At 43.0% G+C, this 27,696-nt stretch overlaps 1 protein-coding gene across 1 annotated transcript in view; it reads right to left on the bottom strand.

Moving 5' to 3' along the window:
* The window catches only part of ASPM (assembly factor for spindle microtubules), a 35,756-nt gene extending 8,881 nt beyond the window's left edge, over positions 1 to 26,875 (bottom strand). Inside the window, exons 1-19 of the mRNA XM_075287404.1 lie at positions 26,630 to 26,875; positions 24,281 to 24,424; positions 21,590 to 23,342; positions 19,292 to 19,369; positions 19,055 to 19,162; positions 18,687 to 18,833; positions 17,067 to 17,312; positions 16,860 to 16,927; positions 16,303 to 16,444; positions 15,945 to 16,075; positions 14,125 to 14,300; positions 13,496 to 13,641; positions 10,455 to 10,540; positions 9,511 to 9,729; positions 9,207 to 9,411; positions 7,250 to 7,395; positions 7,005 to 7,133; positions 6,701 to 6,895; positions 308 to 4,801 (exon numbers count right to left, since the gene is read on the bottom strand). Of these exons, the coding sequence (XP_075143505.1) occupies positions 308 to 4,801; positions 6,701 to 6,895; positions 7,005 to 7,133; positions 7,250 to 7,395; positions 9,207 to 9,411; positions 9,511 to 9,729; positions 10,455 to 10,540; positions 13,496 to 13,641; positions 14,125 to 14,300; positions 15,945 to 16,075; positions 16,303 to 16,444; positions 16,860 to 16,927; positions 17,067 to 17,312; positions 18,687 to 18,833; positions 19,055 to 19,162; positions 19,292 to 19,369; positions 21,590 to 23,342; positions 24,281 to 24,424; positions 26,630 to 26,872 (8,856 nt within the window). The 5' untranslated portion in view covers positions 26,873 to 26,875. The remainder of the gene's footprint in view (positions 1 to 307; positions 4,802 to 6,700; positions 6,896 to 7,004; positions 7,134 to 7,249; positions 7,396 to 9,206; positions 9,412 to 9,510; positions 9,730 to 10,454; positions 10,541 to 13,495; positions 13,642 to 14,124; positions 14,301 to 15,944; positions 16,076 to 16,302; positions 16,445 to 16,859; positions 16,928 to 17,066; positions 17,313 to 18,686; positions 18,834 to 19,054; positions 19,163 to 19,291; positions 19,370 to 21,589; positions 23,343 to 24,280; positions 24,425 to 26,629) is intronic.
* Positions 26,876 to 27,696: the final 821 nt, after the last annotated feature.

Here is a 27,696-nt window from a genome sequence, read left to right as displayed (position 1 = left end):
AAAATAAAATCCTGTAGGTACTCCAATAAGAATTGTATTTAGATGTATGGGTTACTTTGCTTTCCTTGCCCCTTTACTGCATGTAGGTCTCCATTCCCTTTATCCTCCGTTACATCTTGCTATTGTTTAGCACAAATTCGGGACAAGGAATAGACCAGTGAGATGTTCTCAGACTACCCAAGTACAGTATACATTGAGTAGTCAGAGAAGCTAGTTACCATTTTACAGAACTAAAGATGGGAACTGTTGGAAGATCACCGGTTATAGGGTTTTTATAAGACAAATAGGTTCGGCTATGAATACACACCTGAATAAGTATTGCAGCACACCGAGCCTTCACGAACCTCCTTTGTGCAGAAAATCTTCGTACCGCTGACTGCAGACAAACCACTCGCCTCCTAACCTCTAGGTATTCCATTCTTTGCTGCCTCATAATGATAAGAGATCTGTACCACGTCTGAAGAACGATCGCAGCGGATCTCTGCTTATGATACAGTTTCTTCATTCTGTGCATCCGGTAGCAGGACTGCAACTTTACAGCAGATTTTCGGAGCAGCAAAAACCTTCTCCGACTCGCCACCATACAGAGATAAGCCTGCAGGTTTCTCGCCGCTTTTTCTTGGTGTACAATCCTGCGTGCTAGCATCCCTCTGAAAGCAGACTGAATAACTACAGCAGATGCCCTCATGGATAGATACTGGGCTCTCTGCAGGCGAGTTTGTCGACATCTTCTGAGCCAGTTTTGTATACGGAAAGCGGATCTTTCCGCTTCTTTAAGTCGTTTTCTAACCAGATGGCTTCTGAAGGCAGCTTGGATAAGCACCACGGCAGAGCGGATCTGTAAGAAGGCTTTTCTGTCCCGATGCATCTTCCATGCCGCCTGGATGACTAGTGCTGCTTTTGTCCTCCGCCATTCTTCTCTCTTTTTCATAGCACGGTAGGCTGAATGTATACATGCCGCAGCTTTCCTTATAGCTGTGAACTTCATGACTGCTTCATTCCTTAACAAGTTTGCTCTAAAGCGCAACTGTATTGTTCTTGCCGCTTGTTGCAAGGCCATATAGGATTCCCTCTGTTTGTACATACGATAAGATGCTTGGATCAATGTTGTGGCTCGGTTTTTCTGCTTGAGTCTCTCTCTGGCTTTATACGCCCTCCATGTGTATTGGATACAAGTTGCAGCTTTGCGAACAGATAGAAAATTTGCCCGCTCAGATCTGGCTAGAATCAACGCTCTATATCTCCTCTGGAGACAAACGGTTGCAGACCTTAGTCTTAAGTACTTCTTTTTCTGCAGATAGGCTTTAACACACTTTTGGATGCTCGTGGCTGCATGATGCTTTATTTTAAGTTGTTTTCTTACTTTTGCTCCCCTAAAGGCTGCTTGAAGCAATACAGTGGATTTTCGGGTGGTTTGATACAAATGCAAATCTTTGTCCTTTGCCCTCTTTTCTCTGTATCGCTGCTGTATAACTCTGGTGGCTTCCAGCAGGCTTTTATAGTAGCTGCGATGGACATACATGCGATAACTGGACTGGATTATAGTGGCAGCTTTATTCATGGCCTTTATACTCTGGCGCACCTTCATTCCCCTAAACGCTGCCTGAATAATGATGGTTGAGCGATATAATTTTAGAAATCGTTCTCGTATCTGTCTACATTTCACAACTGAGCGGTACCACGTCTGAATTTTACAGACTGCCTCATGCTGAGCCCTATACAAAACTAGGGTTCTGTGCATCCTGAAGCAAGCTTGTATTCTGGTGGCCATATTGTGCTTCAGATCAAGGTCTTTTCTTACTTTGTATCCTCTGTATGAAGCCTGAATGCAAGATGCAGCTTTTCGCAGTGACTGATAGTACCGGTAATCCAGTCTTGCCCTAACATTTGCTCTGTATAGTCTCTGAACACGAATGGTTGCTTCTTTTAATGCAAGGTACTGCTTGTGTCTGATGTATCTTCTAAATTGGCTCTGGATGAGTATGGCCGATCTTTTCTGGTTTCTTATGTCTTTTCTGACCTGCCAGCCTCTGTAACCGGCTTGGATACAGATGGCGGCATCTCTTATATAAGAGTAACGCAAAACTTCACAGTCCATCATCTTCTTAGCCTGGTATCTTTGCTGCATTACTGATACTGCCCATTGGATTTTTTGATAGCGACGTTTGCACATATACATCCTATATGCTGCCTGGATTTTAGACGCAGCTTGGTGCATTTTAGTTATTTCCTGCCTCACCTTAGCACCCCGGTAAGCAGACTGAAGTTTTATGGTAGATTCACGTAGTTGTAAGAATGCCTTTCTCTCATATAAACCAGACTGATGTGCTCTGTAAAAACGCTGTATGGTGATTGATGCGGTTTTCAGGTTTTGATATTCGGCTCGTGCTTTATGCATTTTGAACGTCGCTTGGATGACGGAGGCGGCATAGTGCATGTATCGTAGCTTCTTTCTCTCTCTAAACACCCTGTATGCAGCTTGTAAAACAAGGGCAGCTTTTCTAAGTTTTACGAACTCTTGTCTATGATGGTCACCAACTCTTTTCAATCTATACCTTTTCTGAACAATTATGGTTGTATTTCTTAGAGTTAGAAACTGGCGTCTTTCTATAGAGGACCTCATAGCTCTCTGAATCACCCGGGCAGCTTTGCACTTCGCCTTGAATTCACGCCGCTGCTTCATTGTACGGAAAGATGACTGGATGCATAAGGCGGCACGTCGCAGATCATGGTACAGCACCATCTGTTTATTTCTCTCTCGAGATGCACGGTAGCGCTGCTGAACTGCTATAGTGACCTTTCTTAGTTTAATAAAATAACACCGTTCTTTGTACATTCGATATTCTGACTGTATCACCGTTGCGGCCATGTGCATGCGACCAATCTGCTTCCTGACGTTTCTTCCTCTCCATACCGCCTGAATAGTGCATGCAGATTTTTTAAGGTTACAATACCAACTCTGCACTTCTCTAGCTAGAAGCACGGCTCTGTATTGTTGCTGGATCACAACAGTCGCCCGCCTCAGTTTCTGATATTCTACCCTCTGCCTGTGCATTCTGAAGACTGACTGAATTAAAGTTACAGACTTGGACATCAGAATTAGTCTTTGGCGTGTCTTCACCCCTTTGTAGATAGACTGAAGTTTGATTACACTCCTTCTGAGATGAACATATTGTTTTCTCTGCATCCGAGCAGCTACAATGGTACGGTACCACCTCTGTATTGTGGTTGCACTCAATCTTAAATTAAGGTACTGTTTTCTGACTTTGTAGGAACGGTAATGGGTCTGAATAGTGCAGGCTGCTTTATGAAGATCCAAAATATTCTTCCTGGCCTTCCACCCTCTATAGGCAGCTTGAAGGACCACAGCAGCTGCTTTCAGTTTCAGATAGTGGGATCGTTCTCGCTTCTGGGAAAGGTAAGCTCTGAAGCGACTCTGGAGGAGCTCCGTAGACCGCTTTATGGTCTTATACTTTCTTCGGCAGACATGCATTCTGTAATAGGACTGGATTAGACTGGCTGATCGGTGCAACCTCAGGAGTTCCCCCCTAACTTTTCTGCCCCTCCATATAGCTTGCATTTTTCTAACCATCAGGCACATATGAAGATGTTTTTGCCTTTCCTTTCTACCAGTCAGTACAGCCCGGTAGTGCTGCTGGATAGTTATTGTTGCCTTCTTTATTTCTGCAAACCTTTTCTGAGCAAGCATCCTTCTGACGGCAGACTGAAGAACAGTGGCAGCAGTATTCTGCATGCGAAGTTGCCTCCTCACTTTGAAGCCACGATACGCCGCTTGTAGCACAGCGACCGCCTTCTTAGCTTTCATGAAATCTTCCGTTTCTCTCTTCCTTAGTTTTTGACCTCTGTACCAACTCTGAATAGTCAGTGCAGATTGTCGCATTTTCAGATAGCGCTTCCTTGCAATGTAATATTGATAATTGGATTGAATGACGATAGCTGCGGCATGCTGAATTCTCAGTCTTTTACGCTGCATGTGCCCACGGTAGGCTGCTTGTATTACAATAGCAGACCGTTTTGTCAACAGGAACGTTTTCCTATGAAGCGTAAAATCCTTGTGTGCCCGAAATCTCCTCTGAATTTCCACAGCGGCTCTGCGGATTGTTAGATACGACTTTCTTGCCTTGTGCATTCTGTAGCAAGCTTGCAGTGTTCTTGCAGCATTATTCCGCTCTTTCATGTGCTTTCTCACCAGATATCCTCGCACAACAGCTTGCATTTTAACACAGGCTGCCCTTTTTCTTAAGAAAGAGTCTCTCTCTTTAAGCATCGAGTTGTTAGCGTGAATCAGTCTTTGGATAAAGATCACTGTCCTCTTCAAAATAACATATTGCTTTCTTTCCTGACTCATTTTAAACAGGGACTGTATCTTTACAGCAGCTGCCCGCAGAGTCAAGTATTTGCGTCTATCCTTAAGCATGCGATACCGCGACTGAATTACTATGGCGGCATGTGTCTTGGCTCTCAGCTTGCGCTCTTGCCATCTCCTGTAGGCTTTCTGAAGCACTAATGCAGCTTCATTTTCTCTTTTAATCTTCTCATATTTCCATCGTCTGTAAGCAGACTGGATGACAGCAGCTGCTGACTTTAGCTGGAGATAGCGAGTCCGCTCCTTTGTAGTCAATAACCAAGAGCACACGTGGACTTGAATGGTTCTTACAGCCCACACTGTCCTTTTGTATGAAGCAACAGCAATCTTTGATCTGACTCTTGCTTGCATGAGAACAACATAAACTTTTAGGGATCGGTAGTATTTCAAAGCCGCAAAACCTCTCCAATGTTTCTGTAAGGCAAAAGGAAAACAGACTCAGTTATGCCAACAAAACTTTCCTAGTCGATAGGTTTCAGTTTATATCAACTACCAAATCAGACAAAGTATAACTCCCATTTTATCTTATGGTTTGCTGCTGTGTAAGGGGGCGTTTGGTGAACATTTTTGTAATGTACTTTAGTTACCAATCCAACTTCTTTTTCATAGAAAACAGATTAAAATTAACCCTTGTAATCGTCCAAGCGAGCTGTTACTATTCACATTTGTATTGTGAATATGTAGCATTTGAAAACAAGGGTGATGGTGGGGGGGGGGGTTCAAATGTCCTTGTGCTATATTACCTAGAATTCTCAGCTTTCATACAATACCAAGATTGCTGTACAGGCATTTTATAGCTAGTGCTGCAATCTTGGTAACATATGTATATACATATACACACACACACACACATTATATACATACATACACACACACACACACACACACACACACACTTTTCATCCAATTTTGCCTGGACAACACCATGTTTCAGGAGCTTTGTGTGCTGTTTCTTCTCACTTCCTCTATCCCATCCCCCCCAGCTTTCTGAACACGACAATATGCAATATCACAATACTTATGATTACTAGAAATCTAATATAAATGCAGATCAGATAATATGCACATGCTTCTAGAGAAGACTCGGAGTTAACTGTGTGTTTAGATATAGAGATAACACTACAGGTCTTTATTAGCAAACTGCAATTAGCTGACTAGTAGAGCTGTAGATAACAGTGAGAACAAGTGAGGTCACTCACTGCTCTATCACATAGGTCCAGCGTTATGGAAATGCTGTGTACACATAGCAGGAAAACAAAGCAGCATTGCAAAAGCAATATATTTAGGAATAGGCTTCAATTTACATTAGCTACCAGTATAGATAGGATCCTTGAGATGGAAATACTCCTTTAAGTATACTACAAAAAATGTTCACTGTAAAGTCCAACACAATAGCAAAAAAATATAAATAAAACTGGAGTCATACTTTAAAGAGAGCAATCCAGCTGGGGTAAAATTTAATTAAAAAATAAAAATACATATCTGCAAGTAATACTCCCCTCACCCATTCTAATACTGTATAAGTCTAGAGCTAGTTTCTGCTCTCTGATCCCATAGAAGACTGCGGTGTCCAGTTATTGGCCAAGTTGGTAAATTCCTGTGTGTCAAGGGGGTTCAGGAAGAAGAGATCAAAAGAACACTTCAGTATTGGAAAAGAATTGGCAGGGAATAAGTGATTTGATTAGGGTCAGAGTCCGAAGTTGGGAGCAAGTTTTGGTTGGATAAAAGTTAGACTTTGACTTCAAAATAATACAATTTCTAATTATGATATAATTATTAATATTGTATAATTAGTTTGTTGTACATGTGCTGACATAGCAATTCAGTCACTGGCTGTTTAATAATGAGGATTAGAGATGAGATGAGTACTATTCAAAACTGCCGTTTCGAATAGCACGCTCCCATAGGAATGAATGGACGCGGCATTCGGCCCTTTAACCCCCTACGCGCCAGCCGCGTCCATTCATTCCTATGGGAGCGCACTATTTGAAACGGCAGTTTCGAATAGTACTCATCTCATCTCTAATGAGGATCTTTACCGGTCCTGACTAACCAAGACTGTCAGCCATTTATCAAAAAGTCAGAGCAGAAGTCGGGCTGGGGAAAATTTGGTTTTGGCCTAATAACTCCACAACCAGCCACAGTAACTGCTGCTTTTATTTTTTTTCTAACTTGTTACAAATCTTTTGTCAATTACTCCCTTCTGGAGAACCCTTTCAAGTTTCTCTTCTGTACCAAGACATCATACAAATCAAAATTAAGACATCATACAGATACAAGAGTAAAGATAAGAGAAAACACTGTTCAGCACACCTGAATAACGACAGCTGCAGAAGTTTCAATTTCTTTCCGTCTTATACTTCTTAATTTCACCACCTTTTTGTAGGCCACGTATCTTCTCCAGTGTGTTTGGATTAAAATTGCAGAAGAAATTCTCTTTTCAACCCTACGACGGGACAGGAACTTGCGCACAGCCAGCTGGATGACAGAGGCCGACTTATGCTTCTTCTGAAAAATCAAATAGAGGAAAATTAAAGCGGACTGATAAAGCCGCGCCAAAACCCCAATGACCTCACCAAATACAATATCACCATCGGTTACTTTTAAGAGCTCCCACCTGTAATAACTTTTCTTCTGCTGCCAGTCTGTGTCTTCTCCAAGCTGCCTGTATAACTCGAGCTGCACGAGCTTCCTTACGAATATCCAGAAGCCGGGCACAAAGGAATGAAAGGTAGATGATCACAACCTTTAACAAAAAAATAAATTAAAAATTAAACAACCTCTTGAATAACCGTTCGCAGATTTACAAGATATTAGACAAAGAAATACAGAAAACCAGTCCTAGTTAAATCTTTTCCATACCTTCTCATCTGGTATCGTATTAGACAAGTCAGAGTGATGGATCATTGCGGGAATTCCTCCCAGGTCCGAGGTAGCATTCTGAACAAGACTGAAGTTTGCCTTCTCGTTCTCGAGTAGCTCCTCAAACAAAGCTGAAGATGTAAAACCTACACGGAGTCAGAAAACTTATCCATCAACTTATCTAAACTTATGATGTGCTACAAAAGTCACTTACAGTGGGAGGATCATATGAATGACAAGGTTAACTAATGCCAAACTGACTGCAAGAGGTAGAGATCGGTCATCTTTAGGCCAGTTTCATATAAGTGTATAGATCTCTGTGACACCAAGTGTATGGGTTAGAGCTCAGAATAACACCACTTGCCTGATGCTGCCTGACACCACCAACCTGACAGTAGAAAGCCTAGGAAGCACTAGGAACACCAAAACAAACAGAACTTATTGCTCAGGAATAGTGGAGCCTAGAGTAAAAATTCCAACTGCACTGGAATCAATAGAGCACCTTTTAAGAAGTACAAAGGGCTGGAGTCGGTGTAGATTGTAAAAGGTCATTTTTAATACCTATGAGGATTGAAGCTACAATCATTAAATTGCTTATACCATATTCTGCCAAACTACAGTATTACAACCCATGATGAAAATCACAACATTACTACCGAGTTCTACCACAGAGAAAGTTGAATAGGAATATCACTATTGCCTGACTAGAAGCCTTCAGAATATACCCAGCAGCCATAGCAATGGGACTGCTCCTGTGATCTCCCCTTTGGAAAGCTGCCCTGTTGCTCAACATAAATGGAGTTCTGGGTTTGCACCTGACCAAGGACAACCTCTTCATAGAGCTTGTGTGGTCTCCCCTTGTTTGCGTAGGTTGCCTCACATTCTCCAACAAAGAAAAACTTAAGGTAGATAGGTTTTCTATGAAATTGTATCACTGTAGCAACAGTGAAACAGAAGTGGAGTTGCGCCTCATAGGCCATGCGACATCACATATATTGGTCACAAGGTCTGATCGCAGCTCAGTAATATTCAAGTGAATAGGCTGCGCTGAAATACCTGGACAAATGATTCCATACAAATCTGTGACAGTGGCTTTGGGTGGTACAGGGTGGAGTATTACGAGAAAGGGGACGTAAGGCAGTGCTAGGTAGCGTTCAGAAATGAAAAATGAGCAGGTGAAGAAACCAAGAAACTCCTGTGTACACAATAAAGGGGTTGTCCCATCACAAGGATCCTATCTATACTGCTAGTATATGTGGATAAGACTTTTCCTAAATACATTGCTTTATCAAAACTGCTTTGTTTGTCCGCTATCTTAATTTATTCACTTCCTTGTTTACACTCGGTTTCTATTGCCCTTGGGATTATCTGCTCATTTGTCAAGTGATATAGCTGCCTGCTCTCAGGGGAGAGGGAGAGTCTGGGAGCAGCTCTGAGCTGTGTCTTAAGTAGCGGAGTTCTGGGATTTCTGAGCTCTTATCGGTTTGAATTGAATTTGGCTGATAAGGGCGGAGATAGGGAGTCCGGTACCTCTGTATGTAATGCAAACTGACTCAAATCCAGCTCTGCTACATCAGCTTCACACTGTGGTAATTCATTTACAACCAATCCCGTGCAAGTGAAACCCCGCCCACCTATGTGCCGAGAAAAGCAGGAAGTGACGCGAGCACAACAGCCTGCAGGTTAGTGAACAATAGAGATGAGCGAGTACTGTTCGGATCAGCCGATCCGAACAGCACGCACGCATTGAAATGAATGGATGCACCTGGTACTTCCGCTTTGACGCCGGCCGGCCGCTTAACCCCCCGCGTGCCGGCTACGTCCATTCATTTCAATGCGTGCGTGCTGTTCGGATCGGCTGATCCGAACAGTACTCGCTCATCTCTAGTGAACAAGCATCATGGGAATAGCACTTTAACACACACAATAATACAGTAACAAAGAAAATATGATTTACCTTGTTCATACGTTCCAGGCCACGTATCCAAAGAGCTGTCCGAATCAGAGGAAGAATTGAGTCCTATAGTTCCAGTTTTACTACACTCTATGGTCTGAGTGGTCCGCTGACATATAGCATTCAATGGCACATAACTCGGGTGGTAATGATTTATTAGGTAACAGAATACCCGGCCATCAGAAAAGGACACGGTGAAGTTTTCAACCTAGCTCAAATGATATCACAATGTTAACTTGCAAAAGGAATATAAAACGACTAATATGAACATATTCCTACAAATCTCTGAGAACAGGCTAGGGCTTACCTTTGTGTTATAGAAGGCACATACTGCATTAACCCATTCCATAAGCAGTAGGACCTGCTCACTGTAGCTGTCAGGTGAAAAGGGATCGCTCTCGCGCTTCTTTGATGTTGTTATTGTAGAGAAAGCACGGAGGATGGCAAGCTTTTTCTGCACACTATAACTGTGTTTTAGGAACTTTATTTCCTCCTTCAAATGATCGATATTGAGCAAGACATCAACCTATAAAATGAATATGATTTAATAGGTTAAATCAAATTTAAAGCATAAACTGCAATAAACACTAGTGGTCCTCTTCAGGATTTCCCAGATGCCCACACTAGCGGACATTTTATTCATCAGAGCAGAGCTCAGGTAAAATGCCATAAGCTTTTGGATATAACCAGTAGAGTTTCGTTTGCCTTGGCACCAAAGGCGGTGTATGCTCTGCCAACAAAAGTTCTGTGAGAAACAAACTATTTGCGCTTCCCCTACCCTGGCTATGCAACAAGGTGCCAAGTGGTGGAATCCTGCCCTCTGACCAACCGGCTTCCTTTTACAACAGACATGACAGTAAGAGCATGTAGACTCCCATCGCCCTGTGCAGGGACACAAACTTTTCATTTACAGATTGATCGATCTACAGTATCTATCTATCTGGGATAAATCTCTAACCGGAAACACCTAGCTGTCGATTTATTCATAAATATATAGGAACAAGGTAGAGTTTAAAGTATAGATGCTCCAGAATTCTTATTTTGAGCAATTACAATTATTTACTAGAAAAGAAGGTTCAAAAGAGGAGACCGCTCCTCTGTAAGGGTTTTTTAACCTAATCCAACTTTTTAGTAGACATTCCAAGAAATATCCCCCGTGCCGTTTTCTGGGAAGCAGGGATTGATGTATTTCCATGAGGATCTCCCACTGCCCTTTTATTCTATTAAAAAACAAAAATACAGCATTTGTACCTGAAACGTGAACACAATATGCCATAGCAATGCCAGTGTACGCTCACGATGTCTGTCTACAATGTCCTTGGTTGTGATTGTGACACCTGCAAAAGAATACACAAATCATAAAGTTGAACAAATATAGCTGTGGATTTTTACCCAACGCCAAAATCCCTTATGTGCTTTTGTAGGAGTTGTTCTTAACATAGTGAACATAATGCTAGCTTGCTCAAACAGCATTAACCCCTTCCCGACATGCGCCGTAATAGTACGGCGCGTGTCGGGTCTGTAACTATGGCGACCGCCCGGGAGCCGGGCGGCCGTCATAGCCGCCGGGTGTCTACTGCTTTAAGCAGTAGACAACCGGCTCTAATGCCTCCGATCGGTCCCCGGACCGATTGGAGGCATTAACCCCTCCGGCGCTGCTGTCAAAGGCGCCGGAGGCGCCATTTTCCCGGCGGCGCATGGGCGCCGCCATTTTGGCAGGGATCGCCGGCTCCTGGAGCATGCTCCAGGGCCGACCCCCCGTTGCCATGACAGCCGGGAGCCTTGTTAAAGGCTCCCAGCCGGTCTGCAAATTCTCTCTTTTGCAGGCTGGTGTATGCAGCCTGCAAAAGAGATGATGCTTTTTTGCAATGCATTGCAATGTATTAGCATTGTAATGCATTGCATTAGTGATCAGACCCCCTGGGGTTCAACACCCCTAGGGGGTCTAATAAATGCAAATAAAATATAAAAAAAAAAAGTAAAAAAAAAAAATATAAAAAAATATAAAAAGTATTAAAAGTTCAAATCACCCCCCTTTCCCTAGAACACATATAAAAGTAGTTAAAAACTGTGAAACATATACATGTTAGGTATCCCCGCGTCTGAAATCGCCCGCTCTACAAATCTATAAAAATATTTTTCCTGTTCGGTAAACGCCGTAGCAGGAAAAATAGTCAAAAGTGCCAAACCGCCGTTTTTTCACTGTTTTAATTCTGATAAAAATTTGAATAAAAAGTGATCAAAGCAATAACATTTCCCGAAAATGGTAGAACTAAAAAGTACACCCGGCCCCGCAAAAAAAGACGCCCTATGCATCCCCGTACACCTATGTATAAAAAAGTTACGGCTGTCGGAATATGGCGACTTTTAGAAAAAAAAAATGTTAACACCGTTTTGGAATTTTTTTTAGGGGTCAAAATGTAAATAAAACCATATAAATTTGGTATCCCTGGGACCGTACCGAAACACAGAATATAGGGGACATGTCATTTTGGCTGCACAGTGAAGGCCGTAAAACCAAAGCCCGTAAGAAAGTCGCAGAAATGCATTTTTTCTTCAAATCCACCCCATTCTGAATTTTTTTCCTGCTTCCCAGTACATTATATAGAATAATTAATGGTGGCATCATGAAGAAAAAATTGTCCCGCAAAAATTAAGACCTCATATGACTCTGGGAGCGGAGAAATAAAAAAGTTATGGGGTTTAGAAGGAGGGGAGTCAAAAACGAAAAACGAAAATCAAAAAATGCCATCGGCGGGAAGGGGTTAAAGAGAAGCTTTCACCACCTCCAATTCTTTGCATTCTTAAATATTCTCCATTCTACAGTTGCAATTCTCTCTCTAGCCCCACCTAGAGCCCAATTAGGATATCAAGAACTGAAACTGACAGTACTGATAGCTCAGAAATGGGGGGGGGGGGGGCTAGAAAAAAAAATTACAACTGCACTGGAATCAGCTGCGTAGAAAATATTGCAGGGTGTAAAGAGTTGGAGTTTATGGAGGGAGTGATAAGTCCTCCTTAAAGTGTGCTGCTATACGTGTACATGATGAGCAACACTATTTCTGGTCATTAATGTCTTCTGCATTTCTTAGCAGTCTCCCCTTTTCATGATCCAGTCTCTAACACTCAGTTGTGCTACAGCTATAGGGCAGACCTGCTATGAAGTCTGCCATAGACAGAACATTGAAAAGATGGGATTCTGCTTCTTAACTCTCGTTCATTTATGCACAGAGAACCAGCACTACATGACAGTAGGAAGGGGGGGTGTATTAAATAGATTGTAATTAGATATCAAGTTATTTCCTATCAATAACAAGAGGTCAGGTATCAGAAACCCCAATTCCAAGAACAGGGCTCCAGTTCTTTTGCTGTGATGGAGTGGAAGGCAGATGATGCATACTGCTACTCCACTTATTCTCTGGGGAAATGTGCTTGGACATCATAAAGAACAAAGAGCGGCAGTGCACATGCTTAGGCTGCTGTAGATGTCAGGTATAAAACGCATGCCAGTTTTGAGACACAAGTTAGCTATCGGAAATTTGTGAGGTGTCCCTGTCCATTATAATAAAAAGTGGCAAGCAGGATGCAGAACCAACAATATTGAGCATATTTGGGGCAAAAAAAACAACCAACCAAACATACCATATCTATACCCAACCATGTCAGAAAACTCTAGATGGGTGACCAAATGTTCCTCTTTGTATCTGGGTGATTCTCTCTCATTCCAGTCCTCCTCTGTAGCTGCAATTTGATACTTCTGGGACATAATAGACAGGCCCTAAGGGTAAGCTCACACAGTTTTTTGGTCAGGATTTTGAGGTGGTATCTGCCAAAAGACGGCTCCCACTGAAATCAATGGGAGCCACTCAGGAGTTGTTTCCGGCTCCCGGAAAAGAAGCAAGATACTCATTCTTCAGGCGGAGTCACCTCACAAGTCCGCCTGAAGACACTCCCTCCTCCCAACTAGGCCCATTCATTGGGCCTAATCTGGAGTGGTGCGCGACTGGAGGCCGATGCAGTGCTACCCGTTTTTTGGCCTGGAATCTGAGGTGGCCTCCGCCTCAGGACCCGGACCAAAAAACCCGTATGAACTTACCCTAAAGGTTGGAGTCTGTTTTTTGTTGCTGATAGGAGAAAGAATCCCCCAAAGTCAATTCCAGGGAGATAATTGGATTATTGTTCTTTGATATAAACCGCTGTAAATTAGCAATCCGACAAAAGATATATATTCCCCACCATATCTTATATACATTTATATTACATCCCTATTATATACACAGTTCACTACTTACCACGTTCATCTTTGATCTGCACCCCTCTCTCTGTTAAAACTTGAAAAGCTACTTCCACATTGTACATTTTCTGTAAGCGACTTATTGATGGAACTCTCAGCTTTTTCGATAAGTTCCAATTTTGAGTTAGAAGTTCCATTGTTCTCCTGTACACAGAAAGTCACATTAGAAAAAAAATAAACTGCACAAATACTGTATACACAATAGAAGTTATATTAGGTGCTACATAGTCAGCTTACTTTATGTACCACTGACCCTGATGACACAGTACATACAAGGAACATGCGACACGGCAACTTTAGATGGAAAATGCCTGTACTTACTAATTTTACTAAGGCGGCAGAAATGTTATTTTTCCTAATCCATTTCCCGATTATAGATTCTTAAATGATAATTTTCTGTACATGATTATGTGGACAACGGCTGAGCTGCTTAAATAACACCTACGCTAGGTCTACACAAGTATTGCCTCTCCATTGTTCGGCTTTGTCAGAGGACTCGCATGATGGAGAGGCAAAATGCTAAAATAGCAGTAACACTCAGAGTCTGGTAGACCCCACTGACACCCTTTGTGCTCGTTTTCATAGTAGACCATAGCAATAAATAACAGAAAAGAGATTTATACTGACACAAGACGGACACCACACTGCAGATCCACAGCCAGGTTTGTCACTGCAAAGTCAAATTCATCTAGAGGAGTCTGGACATGGCCAACTGCTAGACCTAAATAGCTGAGGTGGCGTGAGAGATCTCCTTCTCCACTCAAGAAATCACGAGAGAAAGCCAACAAGAGATCCTTACTAGTCTGCAAAGAAGAAAAGACAATCAGGTAGGTCTTTGGCAAAATGACCTTATCTTACACAAAAACAAGGTTATTGTAATGTTATTTTTAGTGAAGTTAAAGGTTCTCTTTCCCCCCAATAAAAATGGACATTGGCAGCATTATCGGGGAATCTGTGAGAGGCAAGTATCGCTATTTATATAAAGACCTGATGTTTACATCACTTACATATATTTAAGTTACTCTGGAATAGTCCAAATAAAGGGGAATCTATCACCACCACAAATATTTAAGTTTACTATTCCACTAAATCCACCCATCACCACATAGAAGTGGTTTACAACTGGTGTTAGTGGTAGATTCCCTCTAAAGTTGGTGTGAGTGCAGTGAAATCTTAACGTACCAACATTTCCAACCCGTGCTCTCCGTTCACTCAATGACCTAACACTTACATCCTCTATTATCAGAACTTCCCACGCTCGTATATAAGACTTCTCCCGAGCTGCACCACTTCTCTGGAATGCTCTACCCCGGACAATCAGATTAACTCCCAATTTCTACAGTTTCAAGCACAAACTAAAGACACATCATGTAGTTTCAGAAAGTTTTGTTTGTGTAATGACAGTGACCTCTATTACAACATTGTCTGACCTCTGTATAAACAATGCCGCCCCTGCTACCTCTTGTGTCACCCCCTCTACCTCATAGATTGTAAGCTCTTGCGAGCAGGGCCCTCAGTCCCATTGTGTGAAATGACTCTCTTTGTAATGTATTCTTTTGTTTGTATTTGAACCCTACAAAATTGTACAGCGCTGCGGAATATGTTTTATTTATTTTTATTATTATATTCAGCAAGTTTAGAGTTGGGAATTTACATCACTCTTTCCTATATTGAATGGAAATAACCACTAATATTTAGATATGTCAAATCAATGCTAAATGGCCAAAGAAATTAAAGACTCCCTCAATTATGCAGCCAGTTTTGGGTTTTTTTTTTGTTTTTTAAGGGCTATCTAGGAAAAAGAAGTTATTTAGAAAGGTTAAAAAAAAATAAAATAAAATCTGCCTCACATTTTGACTATGTACCCACTGGTTTTTTTTATATTAACCCCTTCCCGCCGATGGCACTTTTTGACTTCCTGACCAAGCTCGATTTTTCAAAACTGACGTGTCACTTTATGTAGCAATAACTTTGGAATGCTTTAACTTACCAAAGTGATTTTGAGATTGTTTTTCGTAACACATTATACTTCATGTGACGTCATGTTTGACCGCCGGCATCTCAGGGGTTAACACCCGCGATCGGACCCGGTTCCGACCGCGGGTTTTACAGGGCAATTGTCAGCCGTAACATACGGCTGACACCCGCAGGGCATGGTGCGCACACAGGTTATTATTATTGTTTATTTATATAGCACCATTAATACCATGGTGTTTTACATTTTTTAATGCGCTGCTATTTGTGCAGAATAAAATTCAATTTAGGGGGAAAAAAAATCTATTTTTTATTTTCTGTTCCATAAATCAATTATTTTTTATTTTATGCTTCAGGGTTCTGTGTGCGCAACATGCAGCCGCCGGTTTGCGGGAAGTCATTCCCGGCAGCGCTGTACTATTATGGCGGATGTCAGGAAGGGGTTAAATATTGGGATTCTATAATATACATACCTTGAACTCAGAATCTTTACAGAATAAGCAGGGATCATGATCAATGAGTCTGGACTGCTTGGCATAATCAAGAAAGAAAACAAAGAGCAACAACTTCTTCAAGGTAAACTTTGATAGAGCCTCTTCATGACCTGAAAAGATTAACGTGAGTAAAGCATTAACTTAGTAAGGCATTGAAGCTGGACGGGACAAACTCCAGAAGCTAGGTAGCAAATCTAATAAATTCTTAGAATTTTATTTGCTATGAAATTTCTAATTGCTGGGCCACTGAACAGTCAAGTTCACTTGTGGAGCAGTAAAATCAAGTGTATTTTGCCCACCACTGCGGTACGCTAGTCTTTTTATGCCTGATACTCACCATCACGATAAAGATGTGGAACTGAGGGGTGTCTGTATTCTGCTGCAATATCTGGATTCCACAGTAAGCGATTCAAGATGAACAAAGCAAGGCCAGTGACATCACTATTACTCTCCAATGCAATTAGCTCTCCATATATAGTCTGGCAAGTAAATAATAGAACAGACAACCATTAAAACTAAAAAACATGAATAAAAAGGTCTACAAAATTTGCTTTAATGAAAACATGGGATGCGATTACTCAAACTCATGGTCACATTGGGGTTACCCAAAGGAAACATTCATGCTTACAGTAGGTAGAACACCCCAATGATCAGAAAGCTGACAGATCAGGAGGTCATGTATGCATGGACACTCTCCAGATCAAAGGAACTTAGGAATACGCCATATCAATAGAGGTAGTTCTGCAGACTCATGGGGAGGGGGTTCAGAGGAGCAGAAAGAGAAAATATATAAATAAATAGGCAAGGAAAATTTCCAAGGGGTGCGATTAATATCTATTACCAAAGGGAGCCATCTACATGCCCACACAATCTGTTTTATACTGAAGACGTTACCTCAAGCCCAATACGAAGCCACAATGGATTATAGGAAAGCAGCCAGTTCAGGATTTTCTGACGTTCACCTAGAAAACAGATTCACTACTGAAAAAACATCTGCGGTTTTCTGATATGGATTTCTAAATTTAATCCATTTTATTTCATTTCAATTGTAGAAACTGAAGATAAATACTAATACATAAAATATGGAAACGTTCACTGTACCAATATCTTTCCACAGGTGTCTGTCTTTCCTTACAAGAAGACGACGAGCTTCGATCTCTACTTCTAGTCTCCGTATAGCTCTCACCACAGGTTCTGAGGTAAAGAGGCGGCAGGCCGATCTCCTCAACTTATTCAACCTGCACCGAGCTGTGTAGGCTTTAAGGGAGACCTCTTCCTTGGTTGGAGCCTTTGGCACACTCACTTTATGACTGTTTTCAGCCCCAAGGATTAAAGCTGCTGCGTTCACTAATAAGAAATAAACTACGTTAGATCTTTATACACAAAAAACCCCTCAAAACAAACAAAAATTTAAGAGGACCCTGTTACACTAAGAGCAGTCAGAACCATCGGCCATCATACTACATTGTAGAATTTGAGTAGGTTGATGAGAAAGTTTTGTTGCCAATCTAAATGTCTGCTCATTCTGGGTTTAAAGGGGTTTTCCGGGTAAAAAATGTCTATTGGTGCTATTAATGGGTTAATAAATGTACCTATATACTTTTTAGTGTGTTTTGAGTGATTTCTGGGGGCCCCTAGTTTCTCCTACTTTTGTTTACATCCTTCTGCTTCCTGCTATGTAACTTCCTAACCCCTTTCACCTCGCTCCTTCCTCACTACCCCCCTCCCATACACCCCCTCCATGTCTAGCTATCCTTCCTATCCTATATGTCCTACCATACCTATTCAACCCAACCCCCATATTACATACTTGCTCTCCAAGCTTCTTCCTCAGAGATGGTCCCTCCTTGTACTGTGCGTGCTCCTTTTCCACCAGCGAATCACCTCTACCGCGCATGCGTAGACACACAGTAGAGGTGCTTTATCGTGGGCAGTGTGCGCACACTTGTAAGAGAAGAGAGTGCACCCTGCCAGTACAGGAGGAGGACTGGTCTCGCTGGAAGAATCCGTGGATGGGTAAGTATGAGTGAAGTGGATGGGGGAGGGGAGTAGTACTGTTTCCGGAAATGGGGAAACGGATCGTCATAGATTATCAGAAAATGATGCAATATGGTTAAATATAGATTTATTTATTTTTTTTATTAATAATGTTATTTAGAAAGTAGGAGAGGGAAGGGTGTTTAGATTAGTGTAGGGATTTCAAAATATCCCAGACAACCCCTTTAAGCTGTCAATCCATGTGTAGGACCACCCACTGAACTCCCAAATCCAGAAAGTGCAGGGATTAAATGAGCAAAATGCATAAAATGTTATACTGGACTTTTTTTTTTTTTTGACAAAATACCTACTTGGCTCTTTCTGCACTGTAACCTGCTGCCCAAAGAAAGCACATTGTAAATGGATACAACAAGGCCCAAGTGACTGTTGAAAAAAGACCCCCGAATCAAATGGTATGTTCTAGATTTCACTTGCAGGTTTCTCTTCAGGCACCCCAAGGCCTTGAACCTTTGCATTGCAAAAAGTTGAAATACGCAGTCACTTTTGCACTTAGGTTTGTATTTCCATAATGTGGATAAGGTGCGAGTAGATGTAGCTCACAATGTGGCTTCTGTAGATCGCAGCAGGTTGCCCACCAGTGAGCTAATGGCAGCTAACCCGCTGTGATCACAACACACTGTGTGACCCGGGCTCTACATGTCAAGATTTTCCTTTGTGACTAACCTTTCATAGAATCTGTTTTCACAGCAAAGTCATCTGGCGTGAGAATGAAGTTTAGCCACCAGGTAAAGCCACGTTCCTGCTTTGCCATCCATCGTTCGTCATAAAACATGTTTTTGGCAGCAAATGGCATAGGGTGTCGAGGAATCACTGTAAAAGAAGAACAGATTTATGTACATATACATCCTCTTACACAGCAAGGGTGGTCTCCGTCCCCAAAGATCAGACAGGAGGTTACATTTTTCTTGTAGCTTGATTTTTTAAAAATTTTTTAAGCCAATAGGAAAAAAGCCGCTCCCTCTCATGGATTTTTATCCAACTCCACAGCGAATGTGCGCTACCCTAAAACACCAGGAGGAAACATCACTCACCTGTTTTGGGTGGTTTTACAAAAGTCAGTTTTGACTGAGCAATCGCAACAACTCTCTTTGTATTCTTAAAAGTGACAGCTGAATGCAATGGCGGCAGCCCCGGGTTATCTACAACGGAAACGTACAAGGAAGATCCAATTAGACTTGAATGTTTTACAGTTCTACACATATTATAACCGCAATAAGTATAAATGAGCTACACAGTAAAGGCGATGGATCGATGACGATGCTGAATACCTTTCGGATGAGATTTTGCCGAGGTGGATTTTGAAGTTTCAGGTTTGACCTTGCAGAATTTTCCGGTGTTTTTCAACGCTAAATTGAAAGGAAAATAGCAAAAATATTGGGTGTCAATGTAAAATATAATGGATACTTGCATAGATAGATCTTTTTATTTTTTGCAAATTGCTTTTACTAAATGTTTCACAACAGATAACAGACAAACACATTGTGTGTTACTACATATTACAGTCCCAGCAGCATCAGAGATGGTTTTTGGACTCCCGTCGTCCTGATCGCTGGAAGGGGGAGGAGCCTAGTGATCAGGCCACCAGCAATTGGACACTAATCCTCTAACCACAGGACAGTGGATTAGTGTCCATAATAAGACAACCCCTTTAAGTTCTGAGATTGTTAATAACATGCTTTTCAAAAGAGTGAAGAATGTCCCCTCATTGCCGTTCATCCTGGAATTGAGGATTCTTATCAAGTGTTAAAAATAAGGAGTAGGAGGCACCCATGCCAAAAGCTCCCCGTATTTTATCCCAGGCCCACTGAATGGAACAAAGCAATTTTTAAAAAATATTTTTTTTCCAACTAATTTATGTAATTTGGACTGCAAGTGCACCAGTCCCCCTCTGGAATCGCATCACATGACAGTTCTGTAGATGTGAATGACACTGTCAGCCTCGCTGTCTGTAACCAAATCAGATCCATCCCCACTGCAATTATAGGCCGATTGGCATATCTATCTGTTTGCGGCAATTGGTTTGGGTTGCATTTTGAATATCATAATTAAAGGGGCTCTATCATTGGGAGAAGTCATTTTTAGCTAAGCACATCCTTGCATAGCCTTTACAAAGGCTATTCCACACATACCTTTTGTATGTAAATTGCCTCAGTAGATTTTGAATGAGACAGTTTTTATTCATATGCTAATTGGCCTTTTCTGTGTACTCCAGACTGTGAGCACTTTCTGGAGGCTAATTAGCATATGAATAAAAATGGGCTCATTTAAAAACTACTGAGGGGATTTACATACAAAAGGTATGTGTGAAATAGCCTTTCTAAAGGCTATGCAAGGATGTGCTTAGCTAAAAATGACTTTTCCCAATGATAGAGCCCTTTTAACTCCCTATAAGTGATGGTTGAGGGCAGGGCTGCTTTCAACATAGGGCAAACCGTTCCCTTGCAGAGGGCTCTTGGGATCAGTCCTAGGGCCACATATTCCATGAGGAAGATTGCAGAGTCTCTGAGGTGGTAGCACTGACAGTATTTGTTGGGCGATCCTTGCAAGATTCGTCTTGCGATATTTACCCAGCAGTTTGTTTTTTTTCTTTAGCCCTAACACATTAGAAACAGAACTGCTTTTATTATTCAGATCCTAAAGTATAATGAGCGGGGGCCTAGGGTAAGGGAGCAAACAAACAATGTTAGTCACCTCCCCTGGGCATCAGTCTTCGAACCTCTTCTGGTCTCAGAGACTTCAGAGATCGCTAACGCCTGTGATTGGACCTCAGCAGTCACGGGGGTCACACCAGCATCATGACATTGATGTAATCCACTTGGACATCATTATTGACATCTATGACACATGAAGAGGCCTAAATACTGGCGTAGGAGCCCAGGGTGGGGTGAATAGCACTGTTTGTTATGTTTACTCACCTCCACTGGGCCTCTGCTTATTGTACTCTAGGGTCTGAAGAGACCCCACAGTATAGTAATAGCATGTGAGTGATGGACCCCCAAAATTTCAGTCACTATAGGATACTATACTGTGTGGAAGGCTGCTATGTGACATTATACTGCACGAGGCAACCTGGAGAGGAACATTATAGTGTGAGGGCAACATTATAACAATGTCTGCAGGGGCCACTGCAGGGAAAAGGTTAATATGTGATGCCACTGCAGGGGAATCATACTGTGTGATGGCCACTAAGGGGCATTATAATCTACGTCGGAATCCCAGAATCACATCCCTTGCCTGCTCCTGCCTGATACCACCCTCCTGATCGTAGAGACTAAATAGCATATCAGGCACCAAAACGAACAGCATTGATTGCTTGGGAATGGAGGGAACTAGAGAAAAAAAATTAAATCCGTACCAGAATCCGTCAAGGGCACCTATTAAATGATGTAAAGAGCTGGACTAGTTTTAGAGCGAGTTTTTGTGTTATGATCATTGCTTGCATTCTATGTCTGCAGATTCTCACAAATTCACCTTGGTGAAACAGGCGACCTTTTAATACGTTCTTAGTCATTAAACATAATGACTATAGATTTCACTGTATTCTGATACGTTATGTATAGACTTACCTGAGCGGGATGACTGCACTTGCTTGCTCACGGGAGCTGGCTTTGAGACATGCATTTTCTTGGCCTGGGTAGCAACATTCTGTAAAGAGTCACTGGAAATCACAGGAGAATCTCGAGACAGTTCCTCGCTTCTTCTCTTGTGACCACAGATGGACTTGGCTTTAGATACATTCAGTGATGACTCAGAACTGCTAGTGGAACTTGGTGCACTCAGACTCAAAGAGTCCGAAACGCTTATCACAGGCAAACCTGGAAGTAGTACAACCTGAGAGTCAACAGTCCCATCCGATTCAATGTTCCTCAGTCTTCTGCGAGACTTCAGCTGGGGTTTGTCTTGGATTTTAATGCGATCCATTGCCTTGACTTTTACAACAGTTGCCGATGCTATGGGTGGCTTTGCAGGGTCCCTGGTGTCGGTTTCAGCATTGGTCAGTAATTGGTTTACAATTATATCCTTGGGTTTTGTAACGGTGTCTGATATTACGGGCAGTTTTGTGAGGTCCTTCGTGTCACTTTCATCAGCATTTAGTGGAGACTGACGTCTATGTTCCGTTCCACTGCTTTTTAGGACCTTTGTAACAGTGGCTGGTATTATGGGTGGTTTTACATTATTTATGGTCCCAGCTGCATCATCGGCCTGTGGAGACCGAGGTCTAAGGTGCTTTGCACCGCCACCCCCGCCCTTTACTTTAACAACGGTTGAAGTTACTATGGGTGGCTTTGCAAGACCCTTGGAAACAGTTCGGTCATGTCTCAAATGATCAATGTCTCCTTTTTGCTTTTTCACACAGAAGGTTAACCTGGAGGTAGCCGGCTCAAGATCCTCAATGGTTTTCTCGGGTAATATTTGATCTAGGGTCATCTTCACCTCATCTTGAATAACAGAAGATACACCTGGTGGTGTATTTAAGCAAAATGCCCCCAAGTCTTCGGCTTTACATGACAGATAGTTGTCTTTCACAAACTGATCTGGTGACAGAATTGGAGTTTGTGGGGCAGCAGTAAGATACTCCTCCGCCACCACGTAACTGTCATTTACAAAGGAGTCTGGACTTAAGATGTTTCTTTGTGGAGTCTGTAGGACTGACGGAGGCGTCTGGCTCCTGGAGAGGACACTTCTCAGGGTCTCATGTGAAGATTCTCGAAAGGAGCAAGAAGTCTGTGAATGATTCACTGTAACCTCAGTTTTACAGAACTCGGAAGGAGACAATGCATGGTAAGCTGTATACTCATGAATTACACCGGGGGTACAAATAAAGTTACCCTGTTGGCTATTTACACTGTTGATAGGGGACATGGAGACCGTATTTACCCTGCGCTCGCTTAGAGTCCACTCTTCTTCAATAAGCACATCTCTCTGTATACCGGTAGTAGAGGTGGTGGTCACTTCTTCAATGGTTTCACTGTACTCTGTAGTACACAGAACAGAATAGGTTTTGGACCTCCTTAGGGATCCCGGAGTAAAAGTCTGGAGCTGGTCTGCAAGAGGGCTGACATAGCCAGCCGGAAGTCGATTTTCTAAACTTCGTCTGGACTCTCTCACCGGAGAAGGGCTGGTGGTCGGTTTGGACAGATTTTCACAAGACTGTAGGGGGCTTCTTGCCCTCTGTAATACACCATGCCCACCCTTGTGTAGAACACTGAAGTTTTTGGTTTTCCCGCTTTTTAAGTAATGAACTTTGGTCTTCATATCTGAAGCTTTGGGTCGCACAGGAGACCCAAATTTCTTTTTTATGGTATTCCATCTATTTCTCTGGAAGGCAAAGAACAAAAAATAATTAGGTTTCCAGCATGTTCATTTTTAATAATGCAACTGGAAGTAAAACTTCAGTATAAAAATGTCTTCCCTTACCTGCAGTACACTTGTAGCCTCCACTAGATGACCAGAGACCTAGGAATATGCTTTAGGATGCTTTCAGACGGAGGAAGTTGGCGCCGATTCTGGTGCGGGTCCCGCATGAGAATCAGTGCTGAAAACGAAGTCCCCCATTGACTTCAATGGGAGGCTTTTTTCCCATTGACTTCATGTGTTCTGCATGGAAAACGGAAGACTGTTTTCAGTGCCGATTCTGACGCAGGGTCTGCGCCAGAATCAGCTCCAACTTCCTCCATGTGAAAGCACCCTAAAGAGGCTTTTACGGCTAAAATACTTATGACTTAACTTATTCATTGGGACACTAGGAAACAAAGCGAATGGAGCAGGAGCACCGCTCTATTCTCTGTGTAATGACTTGGATGGAGGTTACGCTGAAGGGACTCTGATTAGCCACCATACAGGCATTAGAGCTGCCTGCTTATGCTTTAGGATAGGTTGGAAATTTTAGCCAAGAAAACCATTTTCATGTATAAGCCAGGAGCTTTCATGTCATTTATAGGGGTCAGACAGAATGCACAGAAACCTCCACAGGGGTTTGGTCTCTTTTGACTAGAGGAGGACTGCAAGCAAAGGGTGCCACTATTGCCATCCAGTACTCATAATGCAATATTAGACTGATAAATAAGGATTTTGCCACAGTGTCTCTTAAGCGATCAGCATATCAGTAAGTGATAGTGATCCAAGAACATCATACAAGTTACTGTCAAACAGCCCCAGTTCAGACAACACAGTATCATAGAAACGGCCTTTTTCTTTATTCTGCACCATTTTGGACAAACAGATACAGCAGCTCTGACATTTACTTAGACATCTACCTTTTTCTTCACTGGAAGCTCTGCACGTCCCAACAATACAGCCTGGTGCTTTACTACATCGTTCAGAAGAAACGTGACCAGTTCTCTGATCCCTCCTTCCTCTAAGGGGGTCCATGTGATGGTCAGTGGAAGAGTTTCATGAGGCTGCAAAGGAAAGAAAGCAAGAAGTCTAAAAAAAAAATTTTTAATTTACACCTATAAATGGCCTTCAAGGGGGCTGGAGGGGACTGGCTCACTACACCAACATGGCAGCATTATAGAAAATCTGAGAGAACACATAACTATGGCAGAGGTAACAGAGTACACTCACACCCTACAATTTGGTTAGGGCTCGTTCACATCTGCGCCCGATCTCCGTTTATACAAGTTTCCGTTTCCTGCCCAAAACTGGGCAGGAGACGGAAACCTGGAGGTATTTTTCAAACCCATTCATTTGAAGGGGTTTGGAAAGTGTCCGGGCGTCAGCGCCTTCTGCCTCTCCTCAGCAAAACAGTTTTTTTTTTAACCGAACACAAAGTCGGACATGCAGGACTTTGAGTCCAGTTTTAAAAAAACGGCTTCGCCACAGAGAGCATAAAATGCTCACCGGCGCTCACAGCAGGACACGTGCGCAGAAAACGGAAACCTAAGTATGGAGACCGAATGCTGGTTTGAACCCAGCATCACCAGCACAGACCTGTCACTGTGGAGTGGATGGATGCCAGCTCTTAGGCCAAGAATTATTATTTATTTTTTGTAATATTAGGCAGGGGGAGGTGAAAAAAACAAAACCCATACTCACCTGACTGGTGTCTCCCAACTCGGTCCAGTATTGTTGCTGCGCTATTTTCTTCTGGTGGAAGTCTTCACCGCACATGACTGCCGAGGACAATCAGTGGTCTCCGTGAAGAACATGGAGCGTCACTACTTGTGACATCTTGTGTCATTTCCTTATATCAATGAGGCCAATCAGCGGCCTAAGGAAAAGGACACGATGTCACAGCGAGGCGAGGACTTGAGGCAAAACAAGACAGCAGAGCATCAGGACCAGACTGTGCTGGGAGACACCAGAGCACCAGGGACAGGAGTGAATGTCCAAAAAAAAAAAATGTAGGGAACACGAATGGTCCTCTTTAAAGGGGTTGCCCAGTCGTGGCAATGAAAAGTTCTACAATTTTCCAATATACTTTCTGTATCAGTTCATCATGGTTTAATAGATTTCTGCTTGCTGTCATTCATGGTTTACTTCCAGTGGATAATTTTTTTTTTTTTTTTCCCACAATCCTGTGATATACAGTCCATGGTCATGTGATGGTGGACACACACGGCTTGATCAAAACAAAGCTCTGAATACTGTATTTTCACCCATGGACTGTCCATCTCATGACTATGGTTTGATTTTTTTTATTCACTGGGAGTAAGCAAAAAGAATGACAGCAAGCGGAGATCTAGAAAACGGAGGAACCCACAGTGAACCACTGCCATAGTACTGTACGGGCTATGGATACAAGTTCAACTGTACCTTAGAAATGGGATGTAGGTAAAAAGCTGTTTAAACCAACACGTAAATGAGGTTCATGGCGTACAAGGGGCGTTGTCTCCAATCTACAAGCACATCATCACTGAGCACACCCATCTAGTCGTCTTGTTCAGCACCATGACAGTGGAAGATTTGCATCATCCAGCCTGATGTCAGTGTGAACTGCAGAAATGCCACGCATACGCAATATGCAATATACTTCTGTAGCCCAGGGCGCAGCCAGGCATACTGTGCATGTGCCCTACACCCATAAGAGAAGTAGCTTCAGTTTAGGGTGAAACTTGCAGATGGTGCATGTGCGGTACACAGACACATCCTGGACTACAGAAGAGTACTGCGCATGCGCTGGACTTCTACAGGACACACTGATATCAGGCTGGATGATGTGAATCTTCCACTACCAGGGTATAGAACAAGACTACTGGATAGGGGTGTGAACCTCATTTACACATCGGGGCATCCCAGAGACTACACGAGTATATACAGCGCACGAGTATATACAGCGCACGAGTATATACAGCGCATCTGTCCTGTGCATGTAGGTTATACACAGAAACCACAAGCGGTGGTGTGAACAGAGGCTTATCAGCACACTTGTTGTTAGTGACATCAGCAGGTCCACAGAGCTGCAGTGAGCCCACCAGAACAGAAAGCAAGACCCCAACTCATATTAGATGTGCACAGAGCCGCCATAGTGCTACAGCCAGTATACAGCAGCCAGGGGAAGTCCAGGCCATCGCCAGGAGATTATCGCTTCCTCTTATACCATGCTGGGAGTTGTAGTTCCACAGGACCTGCTGCAGGGTTTCCTACACAGCCTCCCCACATACCGGCACCAGCAGCTCAGTCTCCGTCACGCTGAATCCTCGGTCCCGGGGCAGCTTCAGGACGGTCACTTGAGCGGTGTCCGCGGAGGGATTCTGCAGTAATAGGACCGCACTGCGGGCGGAACCGGGCCGAACACAACCAAAGCTGACGAACGGCGGGCGACAGAAGTGTGTCAGGGTGAGCACCGGCACCTCCTCCTGGGGAGGCTTCTGTCCCGCCGCCGCCGGGGGCGATATACTCAGCATGTCTGCCCCGTCACTGCCGCTCTCCTCCGCTGCTTTCCGCTATCACACCTGCCATATACTTTTCTGACTACAACTCTGTCCACGCTGATTTCAAACTGCGGAGACCGCTGATAGGTCCAACAGTAACATTATCTCCGCCTACTTTCGTTATTTGTCCAATGGTAACCCGGAGTGACGGCATAGTCCAGCCATTCAGCGCGCTTACCATTGTAGATAAGGCGGGGCCGAAGGAAAAGACCAATAAGAGCGCAAAGATTTATTTAAAACGCAGCATCCGCCATGGGCTGAGGTCACGTGATGGCAACAGGGAAAACAAAACCATAACAACAGCATCAAAGTGGGCGGAAGGACGGGCTGCTGCTGTGGGACATTCCGCTGTCTATGGGCGGCGCTGCAGGCCATGATGTAGCCCGGCATAGAAAAGCTTCTATTCCGGCAGCCGACCTAATAGTCATCTCTGTAAGGGCAGATTTCTAGCAGAAATTGCTGTAGCTCTCATTCACTTGAATAGGGTTTGTATTAATCTGTACATGTGCTGCAAACACAAAAGCTCTGAAAGAATTTAAAGGGGTTGTCCCATCACAAGGATCCTATCTATACTGCTTGTTAATGTGGATGTAAGACTTTTCCTAAATACACTGCTTCAGCAAAACTGCTTTGTTTGTCCACTATCTTACTTTATTCATTTCTCTGTTGACACAGCCCTGACTTATCTGCTCAAAAGTCAAGTGATGTATCTGCTGCTCTCAGGGGGGAGGGGCTAAGTGCACAGGAGCGAGCCTGGAAGTGTGTGTGGGGGGGTGTTACCCTTTGGGGGAAGGGGC

Source organism: Leptodactylus fuscus, chromosome 9 (assembly GCF_031893055.1).
Source record: "Leptodactylus fuscus isolate aLepFus1 chromosome 9, aLepFus1.hap2, whole genome shotgun sequence".
Taxonomy (NCBI): domain Eukaryota; kingdom Metazoa; phylum Chordata; class Amphibia; order Anura; family Leptodactylidae; genus Leptodactylus; species Leptodactylus fuscus.
Note: the sequence above shows the minus strand (reverse complement) of the source record. Positions and strands in the feature narration are given on the sequence as shown.